This window comes from Periplaneta americana, chromosome 5 (assembly GCF_040183065.1).
Source record: "Periplaneta americana isolate PAMFEO1 chromosome 5, P.americana_PAMFEO1_priV1, whole genome shotgun sequence".
NCBI lineage: Eukaryota > Metazoa > Arthropoda > Insecta > Blattodea > Blattidae > Periplaneta > Periplaneta americana.
Genome location: NC_091121.1, coordinates 120,570,287 through 120,585,150, shown reverse-complemented (window position 1 = coordinate 120,585,150; position 14,864 = coordinate 120,570,287). Strand labels below are relative to the sequence as shown.

The window sequence follows — 14,864 nt, the reverse complement described above, 5'->3', positions numbered from 1 at the left end:
TATGTTTATTGTACAACTAACTATTACTCCACTGGGGCCAGTGGAGTCCTGCAGGCCCAGAGCCCCATTTGCACTGCTGATGTAGGAACATGTCGCTCTCGAGGTACAGTCAGCTAAAGAGAAGAACTGAAGCACTGAACATCTTGCACGTGCTTTCATAAGCACTACCTTCATGAAAAATTGTCTAAATATTATGATTTCGTAACAGTAGTGCTGATTTTAATAATGATAATACCGATGCAGCTGTTTCTGACGTATATGCTGCAGATTCTGTTTGTGATACTGACGACAAAAACAATGCTGGTGGTGTTGATGATAATTGGGCTATCTGGGGTGATGACAATTTTGACTAAATTAAATTTACTTTTTTGTTGGTCCCCAAGCTATGAACCACCCTGAAACAGTAATATCAAACGTTTCAAAGAGGTTCGAATGAATGAACGAACGAACGAACAAACAAACAAACAAACAAACAAACGAACGAACGAACGAACAAACAAACAAACAAACAAACAAACAAACAAACAAACAAACAAATAAATAAATAAATAAATAAATAAATACAGGATTCTTAATCTGTGGACTGATTAAATTGCAACATACCTTTTACTATACGACAAATGGGTCTGAAACTCTGACTCAAATAGCTTAGTGGTAGTGTCGCTCCTGTCCTTCACAAACCTATCCCAAACCACTTATACCCCACCCTTACTCAACTCATTACAGAGGTCTGAAGTTCCCGCAAAGGAAAAAGACAAGGACTACGATAATGATGACGATATGGACAACAGAAAGCAACACGACAAGGATTACAATAACGACGATATGGTTCACGACTAGGAATGCGAAAGAACCATGATAAGGACCAAAACCACGATAAAGTAAGTACCATGACAAATACAACAAGAATTGTTACAAGGACCACAACAAGGACAAGGACCAGAAGAAGGATCACGAAGAAGACAGCCACTTAAGGCCACGATTTCACAACATAGCTCGGGTCACAAAATGCCATTCCTTCTCTGTACCAAATGGCAAATGCCTGCTGTGGGATCTAAATTCTGGACTGCTGCTAATATCACTGTCTTGTCTCGGTAGCTCATACAAGTACAGCAGCGTGTCGGTTCCACTTTATAACCAAAACATATCCTGTTTTTTAACACCTTACAGTATATACTATATATAAATATTATTGACAACTTAAGCATTCAAGATTTTGCAAAAGATACTGCAATTCGTTATTTAACAGATGCATTTAATAATTAGTATTAATATATATAATTAGTCAATAACTGCAACAGTGCTTTTTCATTCAATCATAACATGAATAAAATTGAATGCACATTCAATTAAACACTATTGCAAACACGTAGATAAAATAGTTAAAATCAACTTAAGGGGTGAAAAAGAAATAGTCCAAAGCCACACTTTTAACAAAAATTGTTTTGTGCGAATGCATTTCTTACACATATGGGAAAGCTACTAATAAAATATTGTAATAATTACTCAACAAATGGGATAGGTCTAAGGACTCTAAACCTTTGGAAAAGTTTGTCTGTGTGGCTTAGGAATATTTTTAAATTTTATTCTAATTGTTAGTTTTTAATATTATATATATATATATATATATATATATATATATATATATATATATAAATGGTGTAAATTCATTCATTAGATTAACGTTTATAATATTATAATTTGTAATTCTGTATTGTTTGCGATAATTAACACTTAATCTCAGGACTTTGTATAACTCTATTTCAACGTTATTTAGACAAAAAAATCGTTGTGTAGACTAAGAATCGAACTCGCATTCTTCTGGACAACACCCAGAAGTCTTAGCATCTGACCTATTGAAACAACACGAAAGCTTTCCTTCCTGTGCAGAGTGTCGATCTAGTCATGAAGGTCCAATGTCGATTTAACTACACAATTTATGTACATATTTGTCTATTATTTACGTCATATTACCATATTTCTTGCAGTTTTTGAAGTGAATTTTGGAACGATGCTAGTAGCAAACCAAACACCTGAATTTAAGTAACTCAATATTCGTTATCTTGTGTATCAGTGCTCTGGTCTCCGATCATGCACAGTGTCATACATCTGAGACTTAGGAACATTCAATCGTCTCATTCTTTTCTAGGGAAAACTGTACATACTGTATATTAAGGTTTTTTTAAAATATAATTTTCAAAATACACTATTTTGCAAAAAATACTGTACAATACATATTTGTGAAATGCATTACTAAATCTCGGAAAATGAAAAACTTGCTCTGCTCGTTTTTCAAACTTTTCCTCGATTGTAAAAATCACTTCCCAACCGTATTATAACAATATACTATTACTTCTGAAAGACAATATTTTTGCAGTAATATTATTATCTATGTCATATTTTGCGATCACTTCACATGGTTTTTCAGGGGAAATACAAATTCATAGAACAAGGATGACTGAAATGTTACTTTCTGGTATTATGTACTTGTTTTCTATAATTTCTCATAGAGAGCAGTTTTACTTTAAAGCTGAGGTGAGATTTTATTTTGAAGTCGATTATGTCTTCCATATTTACCAGTGTTATGTTAAATTTACTCGTAGCACTTGAGCTTTTGATGAGATTGATATATTGCTGATGACACAGAGATGTGCCTTTTTCGCAATTATTATTGAACAGCATTTTTGACAGTGGCGTATACTGACGCAAGTTGGGCGACCTTTTTGCACAAAATGTGTTGACATAGAGTTCATATAAGTGAGAAAACTGGTATCGGTATGCCAAAAAATTCGACATGTATGGTATTCTTTTCGAAATTACATATTCAATTACTAATGAGAGTTTGCATTATGCACTGTCACCAATGTCAGTTTACGAAAAATCACTAAGGAACAGAGCTAAAATAATCTATTTTAGGAAATATTTAAACACATCCATTAGTGTGATCCAGAAAAAAATGAAAGTTCGAAATGATCATCTTCACAAGGCTAATTTTATTCATTTGTATCTAAAAAAAGAAAGAATTTTTTTTTTTTTGCAAAAATATAATATTTAGAGGTCAACCCAGGCAGCAGAATTTACAATTTATACGATTTTAGTAACTATTATTAAGAAAGGATATCATATCCAATTATTTTTCTTCATGAATCTGCTGTAATTGATTCTGGATCTAAAATACATATAGAAAAATTTAAATGGTAAAACAGGTTTATCCAAACATAATTCCCATAGCTAATGCCCATAATTACAATACCCATTCAACTGGAACAGGAAACTTCTTTTGATGATTTGCTATCAGTTGCAGTAGGACTGTTTCTGCTCTTCGTCTTTAATCGAATAATATAATACTGTGAAATTAAATTAATCCCACGTTCAGCAGCTCCATTCATAACTTTATTCGAAGAAACTTCTGATTCTTTAAATATGGTATCATTAAAGTTTCGGCCATTAGTCTATTATCAAAGAAGGCTAGAGGCACTACAGTAGGTGTTCGGAAAGGAACCAAGAGTGCCTGCAAAGAGTTGATTTAGCTGTAAGTGACAATGATTGGCTTGGATAAATGCTCAGATTATTCATATGGATTATATGGAACTCAGATACGCAAAGGTGCTTCATTGCATTGTTTTACATATACCAGACTAACAAATAGAGCCAAATCCGTTATTTTCTAACAAGTCCCTTGTCAATAAATTAAACTGCGAACTGAACAGACATATCTTCAACACCTGGACCAATTCATAAATTCCTTTTCCCATTCACTGAGCTTGATGAATTGGTCCAGGTGTTCGAAATGATTCACTGCCTGTACCTTCACTTTGGAACAATAAACACAAAGTAAGCAATTTTTGATAATATTCTCTTGGTTATTAAATCTTTGAGGGCTTGAGACAGATAATCTAATATTTCTGTTAGTAGGTTTACGAACACAGGGTTCTGGAAGAGTTCCATAGGAGTTGCATGTAAGTCTCTGTTCATTGATTGCCAATCTTTCTTAAACCTTTTGAAAAGTTCATTTTCTGGACCACTTTAACTTAAGACGCTGGAGAAGACAGAATAACTCCATAATATGACAGCAAGTTATCCAAACTGGCTTATTATCGAGAGAATGCTTCTATAATTTTTAAGCCAAGCTGTCAAGTCCAGTATTGCTGGCAGTAGTATCAAATACAAGACCTTTAATTTTGTTTCCAAGATTCCACTTCTTTGCTTTGTCAACACATGCTTTTGCCTGGTATTTTATCGTACCTCTATCTATCTTGGGAATTCCAAATAGCTTCTTTTCTTGCCCATTACCAGTAACACTTGCATTACATTTGACTTTCTCCATGGAATTATCGATACATGGCAACAACTATTTTCCATCCCAATGTAAAAAAAGCAATCTCTTGCTCCATCTCAGCAGTTTCTTTTTTTTTTTCTACTTTCTTGGAATCCTTTCCTGAATCCTAGAGAGAGTCATATTTGATATGTTATGTCCAAGAGCTTTAGCAACTGATCCAGCAACAAACACAACTGCAAGATCTGGTAGATTGACTAATTGAAAGCGGAAACTCCTTGGGGAGTTTTGAGTATATTCTTAGGTGTCTTTATAAGTGCTGACAGTTGGTATTTTGCTTCATTTTCACTTGAGTAAGAATACTAGCACGATTCCACACAGCCATTATTTTCTCATATGCAGAATTGCAAGAAAATTGCAATGCTTTTCCTTCTAAATAGTAAAATTGAACAAGTTGGAGTGCATTCAATATATTTGTGGCAGCCTTACTGCAGATAAATGTTGTGTTGGCTTTCCTAAGGCCCGTTACACATTTGAGATCTCGCTAGCAAGAAATTGTTGCGAGAAAATTCAAAGATTGATAACATGGATTCAAATGGACGTCCACACACTGGAAGAGATTCTCGTTCGAGGCAAAAACCTCGAGTGAGTTTCTCGCTGAAATCGGTAGCTCAACGAATTTTCTTGACACATTTATCAAAAATGTTTGACATTTATACTCTTTATGACAATTGAATGTAGAAAAAGATGAAATAATATCACAGGTGGTGATGAATTGTATTGTTTTTATTGACAATGAGGAAAGATGGCTGATAATTGCAGTCAGAAACTTGTTGAACTTGTACGATGTCATCCATAGGCCTATTAATATATACACAGGATGAAAACTATAAAAACACGAAAATTAAAGACGACATCTGTAGGCAAATATCAGATGTTCTGAAAATAAGTAGACCTATATTTTACTTTGATGAGCTTTAATATTATCAATTATAACATTTGAAATTGTGTCTGTATGTCTTAACAGTTTACATAATTTTAATCAGAACACAGCATAGAATCCTCTATCATATCATGAATGGCAAAAAACTGAGGTCTATTCAACTTGAAATAATGCCTAAACGTATCATCATCCAAATCGAAATCAGTGACAGAAACTCGCCCTTATCTTCGTGAGATACAATGTGATTTCCAGATAATTCTGGCTTTAATTTTAGGCTTACTTTTTCTTTTCATTAACAAAATAGGTTCATATAACTCCATTTCCTCATCATCTGAAGATTCAGATTCAACATACTAGCGTTCGTACATAATTTGTAAAGTACGACAGTATACTGACAGGTTATATATTTAAGTACAACAATATAAGTAAATACATAACCTGTAATATTTCCCCAATGAGTGATTACTATAATAAGAAAAATACTCTCTGCATGAAGGCAGTGCATCAATGATCATAACGAGAACTCGCTAAGTGTGTGGAGGAAGCCTCTTCGCCTCTTTCTCGCAACACATTTCTCGCCAGCGAGATCTCTTCAAGTGTGTAACAGGCCTTACAGCCAGAGAGTAGATGTAGACCTCACAAAATTATCATAAGAAAGTCATATGCACCAGCCACAAATAGCACTTTTATGAGAAATTTTAAAATAAATTCTGTCATGTGGGGAGACCTCTAAATATTAATAGTTTCTGCTAAAATTTTGTATGTGCTTGTTTTAGATATAAATGAATTAAATTAACATTGTGGAGATATACATGTCCAACTTTCACTTTTTTATTGACAGTGGGAATATTAGTGATTTTCTGTAAACTGTCGTTTGTGACACTGCATAATGCAAGCTCTTGTTAATAAATTACTTTAACTGATTTTGTAAAGCATGCAAAATGTTACAAATTAATGATATTAAATTGTGTAATAGAGTTTAAAAGTACTTGAGATCTTTTACTTGTGATTACATAATGTATATTATGTGAGGCTGTCAGGTTACAATAAAACGAAAATTTGTACACAAAATCAAAATACTACATTTAACAGTAAGAATAAACTACACATAATGTTCCACAAACACTTTTTATTTATCCCGAATCTCGAATGTGGAACAAAAAAATTCCAGTGCGTAATTTCAAACTCTATAAATGCTGTCCTTTAGAATTATGCTTTTACATGATAATGCATGATTCACATCATGGCATAAACTGTTCAGCTAATTCAAGAGTTAACATATACAATCAAAATGAGCTAGCAATTGAAATTACAGAACTGTAGAAAATATAAATGTACAAATTTTGGCAATAGAGCTTTATTAGGGACAGATGTCATTCCTCATATTCAAAAACTCTTATATGTCCTGGACACATCTGTAACAACACATTCACAATAATGCAGAGAGTAGTGCTACTATGCAGTTTAACAAAACCTTTTCTTTCACATTCCATTCTTATCATAACCAAACATACACACATACATAATTTAACAATGTAACATGTCAAATATGAGAACTCACCACATTGCCGTATGACATTGAGGTATTTTCCTGTGCGTAAGATAACATCTGCAACCTTCTCCAGAAAGATTGGTATCCTCTCCCGCCTGACTGTGTAACGTTTCTCCCAATAATCAGCTGAATAGTCTAATGGTAATTCTTCCTTCTGTATCACTTCGTTATCTTCCACCAAGAACTGTGTAATACAAACCATAATGCACTGCTTGAACTTCAAAAAAAGTGACAGACTTGGAAAAAATATGATTTACTTTTCACAATTGGAATATATTGATGTCATCCAAATGATATATGTGCATTTAAACATATTTTTCAGGAGAAAGAAAAATATATTATCACTTTTAATTTCTTTAATTTTGAAAACTATTTTCGGTATAATTTCATAATTTTTCATATATAGGGTGAGTGTGAAATAAACCTATAGATTTTCAGAGTGAATAGCTCATGTTGTATGTAACATAAAAGTGTAATACCATATTGGTGAAAAGTTCACAGTTTTCTCTGAAAAAAGTGTTTTTTTTTTTTGTTTTGTTTTTTTTTTTCCCAATTGTTTAACACTCTCTTAATCTAATAAAGAATCATTTATCCCTCTGGCGTATTTCAATAGCATTGACGGTTCTCGTGTAAATTTAATTTAAAAACCACTAATTTCAAGCCACTGAACAATGTAATGTTGTAACCAGAGAGCGAAGTGGGAGGCACGTCACGTAGCCTGAGTTCATTGACCTCATTCATCTGTATTAAGAGAAGAAATGGGACTATAATACCAGCGAGGTTTGGAACTTCTAACTTAATTTTCTTATTAATGGTTCATTTAATCACAAAACGTAATATTTTCTATTCATTTAAGTGTATCCTATTGGCCCTTTCACGCTGCAGGACTATTTCAATATATATATATATATATATATAGTTCGGGTCAGCTTACTCCATACCTTACGTGTGAAACCTAATCATTTCTCCCTTTACTACTTATGCTAGACGATTGTGGCGATTTTTTAGTTTGCAGGTTGAATTTTCTTTTGCCAACTTCGTTTCGAATTTCGATACTGACAAATGTTACAAATGGTAGTGATTTTGTAACTGTTATGTTGGCAGCTGAGACAGATGTTGTCGGTACTGGAGTTTCATGAAATTAAAATTGTACTAGATTTCTGAGCCAGTTACTGGAAGCTAGTGAAATTTGGACACACTAATAATTAAATTAAATGCTAAGCACAAGAACGCCATTTCGTAATTTCAATTAAGAAGCACATCAAACGAATTATCTTTGCATCAAAAACAAATGCTCCCTGGACCAAATTATCACATTTCATAATTGTTTGAATGCTACAGAAGCCAGAAGTCTTGCTAAACATGTTATTGCTAAAGCACTACGAAATGGTGTTCCTGGAATAAGTATTCTTAGGCATACATTTCATGGTGGTATTCGGTTTTTGTAGTTATTACTAATAATTTTATGTGGTCAAACAAAATACATTTTTAGGTTAGGTCTCGTGAATCAATTGTTTAGTCAAACCAAGGAATTTTATATTGCCAGACAAAATACCTAACATGTTAATCCCTTTCTCATATAGTTTGCCTACGAAAATATGTTACAAATTATTGAACTATTTAAAATAACCTTCCAATATAAAGGTGAAGTACGGTAAGTAAATAAGTCATTCAGTACGTAGGATCATCATTTTACTTCATATGGTGATATCTGGTAATCTGGTAACAGTTGGCAACACAGACAAGAAGGCAACATTTGCTGTTTAAGAACTGTTCTTACGTGACCCTCACTATATATATTTATTTAAATCAAAGTGATTTTAATCAACTGATTCTTTTTTAATCTTTGATTTAAATCATTTTTTAGTTTTTACATTTGTATTTTAAACATACAAAACTTTATCCTATGAGGTCAATATTATGCCATTGGAACTTTAAAATTTTAAAATAGCCTACTGTATATTAGAGACCATTATTAGGACATTGTCAGCTACAGGTAACCTACTAACTGCTGGCACTTTGAGCTTGTAACTGAATCAGCAAAGTTGTCTCAGGTTTGCTGTACTTAAATCTGTACAGTTTTAGTTTTGTTTGGTACAATGCCTAATGTAGGCAGGAAAAAAAATTCTATATGGAGAGATTTTATAAAATTTCTAACAAAACAGTGGCATAGGTTCCAAAGCAAAATGTAAAATATGTGCTTTAGAAATGTAAGGTTTAGTAGTAAGAATGAAATCTCATCTTCTGAAATGCAAGAAGATTCAGGAAGATAAAAATTGTAAAGTTTTTTCCAATTCTGAATAAAAGTAAGTTTGAATAAGTGAATTAAAATTGTTTTGATCGTAACAGATACTTGCTCCCTTCTCCATTATTAAGCACGATACTAAAATATTATTTAATATTAGATTATGATACTGGAATTTTTTTTCCAGTAGTGTGTTCTTATCTGTTTTATTACAATTTACAAGTGATAAAGTAAAAGTATGTATGTATATAGCGGATAGCCTATTGGAAATTTACAAAGTAGTTATTTTCTTATAGGTGATCCAACTAGGCCAAGTTCATCTGCAAGTACCAGTAATGAAATGTGCAAAACACCATCAGCAACGAAGTTGAGAAGATTTTCAGCTACAGAAGAAATGGAGTCAGGTAATGTAATGCAACGCAAAAACATTACTTAAAGTCAACTTGGCTTCTTTTTTGTCAAAATAACTGCTCAACAGAAAGATACACTGGACAAGTAGCTAAATTTTGTTATGCAATAAACACTTCATTTCGATGCATAAAGTACCCAGAATTTATCAAGTTAACACAAATGTTACAGCCTAGTTACGTACGTACTCCCTTACGCAGTGATGTTGCTGGACCCCTCCTTGGAGATATCTATAGGAATGAATAAGATAAATGTTTGCGAAATATGAGTGAACAAACTGTTTGTATGAGTTTCGATGGCTGGTCAAATATTCATAATAAACAAATAGTGTGTGTGACAGTGACCAGAGAGGCAGGTGATATGAACTTTTACAACACAAATGATACATCAGGTCATCTACACACTTCAGATTATATGACTGAAATTGCTGTGGATTCTGTGAAAAGTTGTGAGAGAGAATTAGATGTAGTGTTAGATGTTTTGTTGCTGATAAGTGATAACTACAGTCTGGGTTTTATGTAATTACATATTCTGTTCCTATAAATGTAGCTACAAGAAAAGCTACAATTTCAGCGAATCACACCAAAGGGATCATTATTCCGAAATTTTAAGTTAAACAGTTTTACATAGTTTAGTGCATAATAAATAGTTTGGCATATATTACATATTTTGAAAGATATTGCATATTTTGAAAGAATATGCATATTTTTACCAATTTTTCCTCGAATTAACTCAATACATTTTAAAATTGTTTATAAAGCTCGTCCCTTCGTCTCTAATGCATAAAAATAATTTAATAATTTAAAAATAATAATTAATAATAATAATAATAATAATAATAATAATAATAATAATAATAATAATAATGTATTATTATTATTATTATTATTATTATTATTATTATTATTATTATTATTATTATGCATTAGAGGCGAATTCTATAAAAAAATGGACATCTCTTTGCATTAGAGACGAATTCTATAAAAAAAAAATGGGCATCTCTTTGCCATGCTAACATTTTGTGTATCCCTTAAGAAGTAACGGTAAAGTAAGAACAAATACCAATGTGAAGGGTGGATCATTGTACTGCTACCGTAATGAAGGAAAGAGTGAAAATTACCCTGTGGGTATGACTGTTTGGCACAAACACTCCCACTCAGTCACTCTGAAAGAAAACAGTAGTTCTTTTACTTTTATTGAGAAGCTTATTCTGACATCAGGTGATACAGCTAGCTAGTCTACTGCTATGGTGCCAGTCGCATCCAAGATAGCATTCAAGTTAAAAGATTGGATTGCAATTGACGATGCCTTTACTAATGATGGCAAAATCGTGCTGTGCAAAGTGTGTGATAAACGCATTTAAAAACTGAACTTCATATCACAAACAAAAAAAAATAAAACAAGTTCTTCTTACACAATTGGTGCTGGAATCTCTTTCGTCTTCTACCAGTGAATCTGATAAAGATTTGTGCATGGCAATGGTTGCTGTAAACATACTAGTATAAACTTTGAGTGCCAAAGTTTCAAGCATTCCTACGCAAATACTGCAACTTCAATATTCTGGATGAATCAACACTTTGGAAAAATTATTTGAACTCCTGCTACACTGACACAATGGAACGATTTAGAGTTTAAATTGGTGATTCCCACATATGGGTTGCCATTGACGAGACAATCAATGACCGAAGAGAATATGGAAAAATATTTAATTATTAATTGCACCTCCAAACAATAATTAAATGAGGTTGAATCACAAGTGCACCTGTAATTTTTTATCAGTGTGCAAAAATACATCCAATAAAGCTTGGATTTTAAGTTACATATTTTTTATTTATTACATATTTATCTAAATATTTTGCAATTTTTAGCTTGATTTTAGTTTAGTAGGTTATTTTACAAGGCTTTATCAACATCTTAGGTTATTTAGCATCTGAAATGAGTCCAGGGCCCAGCACCGAAAGTTACCCAACATTTGCTCATATTGGGTTCAGAGAAAACCGCGGAAAAAAACCTCAACCAGGTAACTTGCCCCGACCGGGAATCGAACCCGGGCTACTTGATTTCGCAGCCAGACACGCTAACCATTACTCCACAGGTGTGGACTTGTAGCTCGATATTTCTTATTTTCATATTACATAAAACCCGGGCTCTAGTAATAATGCAAATAATATGTTAAAAATGAGAGATGCTCTTAAGAATAGTGAAGGCCTTGATGTGATTATTTATGGTTGTTCTGCCCATATGTGGAACCTTCTATCTCAAGATTTAAAAAAAAAATTGCTAAAAATGTGAAATAACACGTCATATAAATTGTAAAATACTTTTGCTACAATCATTTTGCAAATGCTAAATTAAAAAATGAAGGTGGACAGTCATTAATATTACTGCAAGATGTGAGATGGAACAAATACAATTGTGGACTCACTGCATACATAAAAAATTGGCCTATGTTTATGAAAATTTGTTAGGAGATCAGAGACAAAATTCACAGCTTGATTTCGAAAAAAGTGAGTGGCTTTCAAATTACGTGTAATGCAGAAGACTTGTTAATGTTAAAACCTATTCAGTAGCACTTGACATTTGTCAGAAAAATGATTGAATAATTGGCCAAGCTGTCGAACAATGGAAAGCTCTGAATGATAACTTGGAAACACTCAATATAATATATGAAGGCAAGAATCATCCAACAATGAAGATATTTCAAAAGCACTATAATCAAGAACTTACACCATCACATTTTTTTTTTAGTCAGCTTCAGGGTAGGCAGGGTAAACTCAGCTTTCCCAAACATTTTGGAAGAAGAGACAAGATCAATTTAGAATTTTGTTAATTAAAAACAGAAGCGTTTCCACGTTTCGTTTACTTTTTAGCGATGTAAAGCTCGGCCTGTGAATGGACTGATCACTACGACCATTTGTAAAAAGTGAAGTGAGTGGGGAAAGTGAGGGGACCGAGCAGCTGGGTATGTGTGCACAGGTTAAGCTGACAACATTCACCACAGAACGCTCCTAGATCTGTCCTGGGGTGAGGGGGAAAGGACACATTATATTCATACTGCTCCGGTAAGCCAACGTATTCGAGCTCGTAGCTCACGTTATGCTCGGCGTTTGAGTAGAACGACTGCATTTCCATCTTAATGTTGTGATTTACGTTTCTTTAACTGTGATATATTTATTCTGTATTATAATGACAATGTTATTTTAACATTTAGTGCAGTGTACTTAGCAAACAAAAATAGAAGTTGCTGTAGATACTAACCACAACTCATTCGATTCAGTTGACTTTTTGTTAAATAATTCTATAAATAATTTAACTTTTGAACAAAAAAATGGATCTAAAAGGAAAAATAGCCAGATCAAAATGAGATATTTCACAGAAGGATGGTAAATATACCAGAACCTTCAAAGAAAAGTGGTACTTGAAATATAGTAGGTGATTGGCAGGAAATAAAACAGAGAGGACATATCACTGTTATTATTGCATAATGTTTGGTGGGAAAGATTCATGGTGTAAAGGAGGTGAAACAGCACTGAAAAACTTTGAACTTAAGGCTTCTAAGCATGCCACAAATAAGCAACATATAAAAAATTCTGAGACATTTTATATGTTAGGAAGATACAGAATCAATCATTGCATTTCAGAAAGTGCCCATTTTGAAGCTGATAGAAACAACAACGTTTTGCGTAATCAAAAAATTATAGGCTGCTTTATTGATGTGGTTTGCCACTTAGGAAAGCAAGAACAAATTTTTGAGAGGACACAAGGAGAGAGTAGATTCTCTCAATAAAGGGAATTATTTAGAAACTCTAAATCTGCTGGCTATGTAGGAGGGATTAATGAAAGACCATTTGGAAAGTAGCACAGTATTCAGAACAATTTAATCGAATCAGTCACTACTGCCATCAATGAAAGCATTCAGAAGGAAATTAATGATGCAACTTTTGTGTCAAATCAGCTGATGAGATAACTGACGTTTCTGTAAAAGCACAATTCAGGATCATTGCCAGATATGTTCATGGTGGGTTTTTTGAGATTTTATGATGTTTCAGCTGATAAAACTGCCGAGGGACTGTAAAAAAAAACATCACTGTCCTACAACATACAATGTGGAGAAACTTGTTTGCCAGACATACAATGGTACTTCAGTTATATCAGGATGTCATGGTGAGGTCCCAGAAGTATGTCAGAGCATTTCTCGTACACTGTTATGTGCACCAGCTGAATTTGGTTCTATTACATAGCACCAAAACAATTAAAGAAGTTAAACTTTTCATTTGCAACCTCACTGCATTTCATTCCTTCTTCAGTAGATCATCTTCTCGTCCAGAACTGCTTAGACAAATTGGGTTTCAGCTACCTCATCCAGCATAAACACATTGAAATTACAATTCACGAGTTGTGTCCACCATCAAGCACCATTACCAAGAGTTGAGAAATTCGGTGAACTATGTGAGTCTGATGACTGGGATCCTGAATCTGTAAATAATGCAATAGGACTTCTGAGAATTTCGGATTCTTTAATGTTCACATTTATCTTGTGTCTTTTCAATAAGATTTTTATCTTCACTGAACATTTGTTCAACATTTTTCAAACTAAGTGCATAAGTGATGTAAACTTATCTATACTAATAATAAATCTGTAGCCGAAATTTTTCTGGTAATTTTCGATTTTCCAAAAATAATTGGTCCTAACATATATAATTAACCACCCTGAAACCGAAAATCGCTTTTTTGAAATTTTTGTTTGTATGTCTATCTGTATGTTCGTTACCTTTTCACGCGATAATGGCTGAACGGATTTCGATGAAAATTGGAATATAAATTAAGTCCGTTGTAACTTAGATTATAGGCTATATGGCATTCAAAATACATTATTTAAAAGGGGGGTTATAAGGGGGCCTGAATTAAATAAATCGAAATATCTCGCTTATTATTGATTTTTATGAAAAATGTTACATAACAAAAATTTCTTTAAAAATCATTTCCGATAAGTTTTATTCTTTGAAAAATTTTGATAGGACTGATATTTAACGAGATAAATGAGTTTTAAAATTAAAATAACTGCCATCTAAGGCCGTGTAATGAAATAAACAAATGACTTCGTCTATAAGGGACTTTGGTCAACAACAATCGAAAGCTATGAATCATAGCCTACAGAAAATGTTTCTGTGTTTGTATGAAGCAATATCGGAAGCTAAATTAACCGATTTGTATAATTAATTATTATTTCACCATTGGAAAGTGTAGTTTCTCTGTATGGACATAATGCTATAATGTTATTACAGTAACTTCTGAGTGAATTGAGGACAGGTAAGATTAAAGTAGCTTCTTATGCACAGAAAACTTGATAGGCTATTCTGTGTATTCGTTTCCTGTATTTCTTAAAACAATGTTTATCTCAGAGAATTAACGAACAACGAGAGTGTATTGATTTAGTATG

The 14,864-nt window shown here is 33.0% G+C and overlaps 1 protein-coding gene across 5 annotated transcripts in view; it reads right to left on the bottom strand.

Moving 5' to 3' along the window:
* Positions 1-14,864, bottom strand: part of LOC138700117 (gamma-tubulin complex component 2-like) — a 233,502-nt gene that overhangs the window by 143,000 nt on the left and 75,638 nt on the right. For all 5 annotated transcript variants that reach the window (XM_069826441.1, XM_069826442.1, XM_069826439.1 and 2 more), the window contains exon 8: positions 6,781-6,955. In XM_069826441.1, the coding sequence (XP_069682542.1) occupies positions 6,781-6,955 (175 nt within the window). The remainder of the gene's footprint in view (positions 1-6,780; positions 6,956-14,864) is intronic.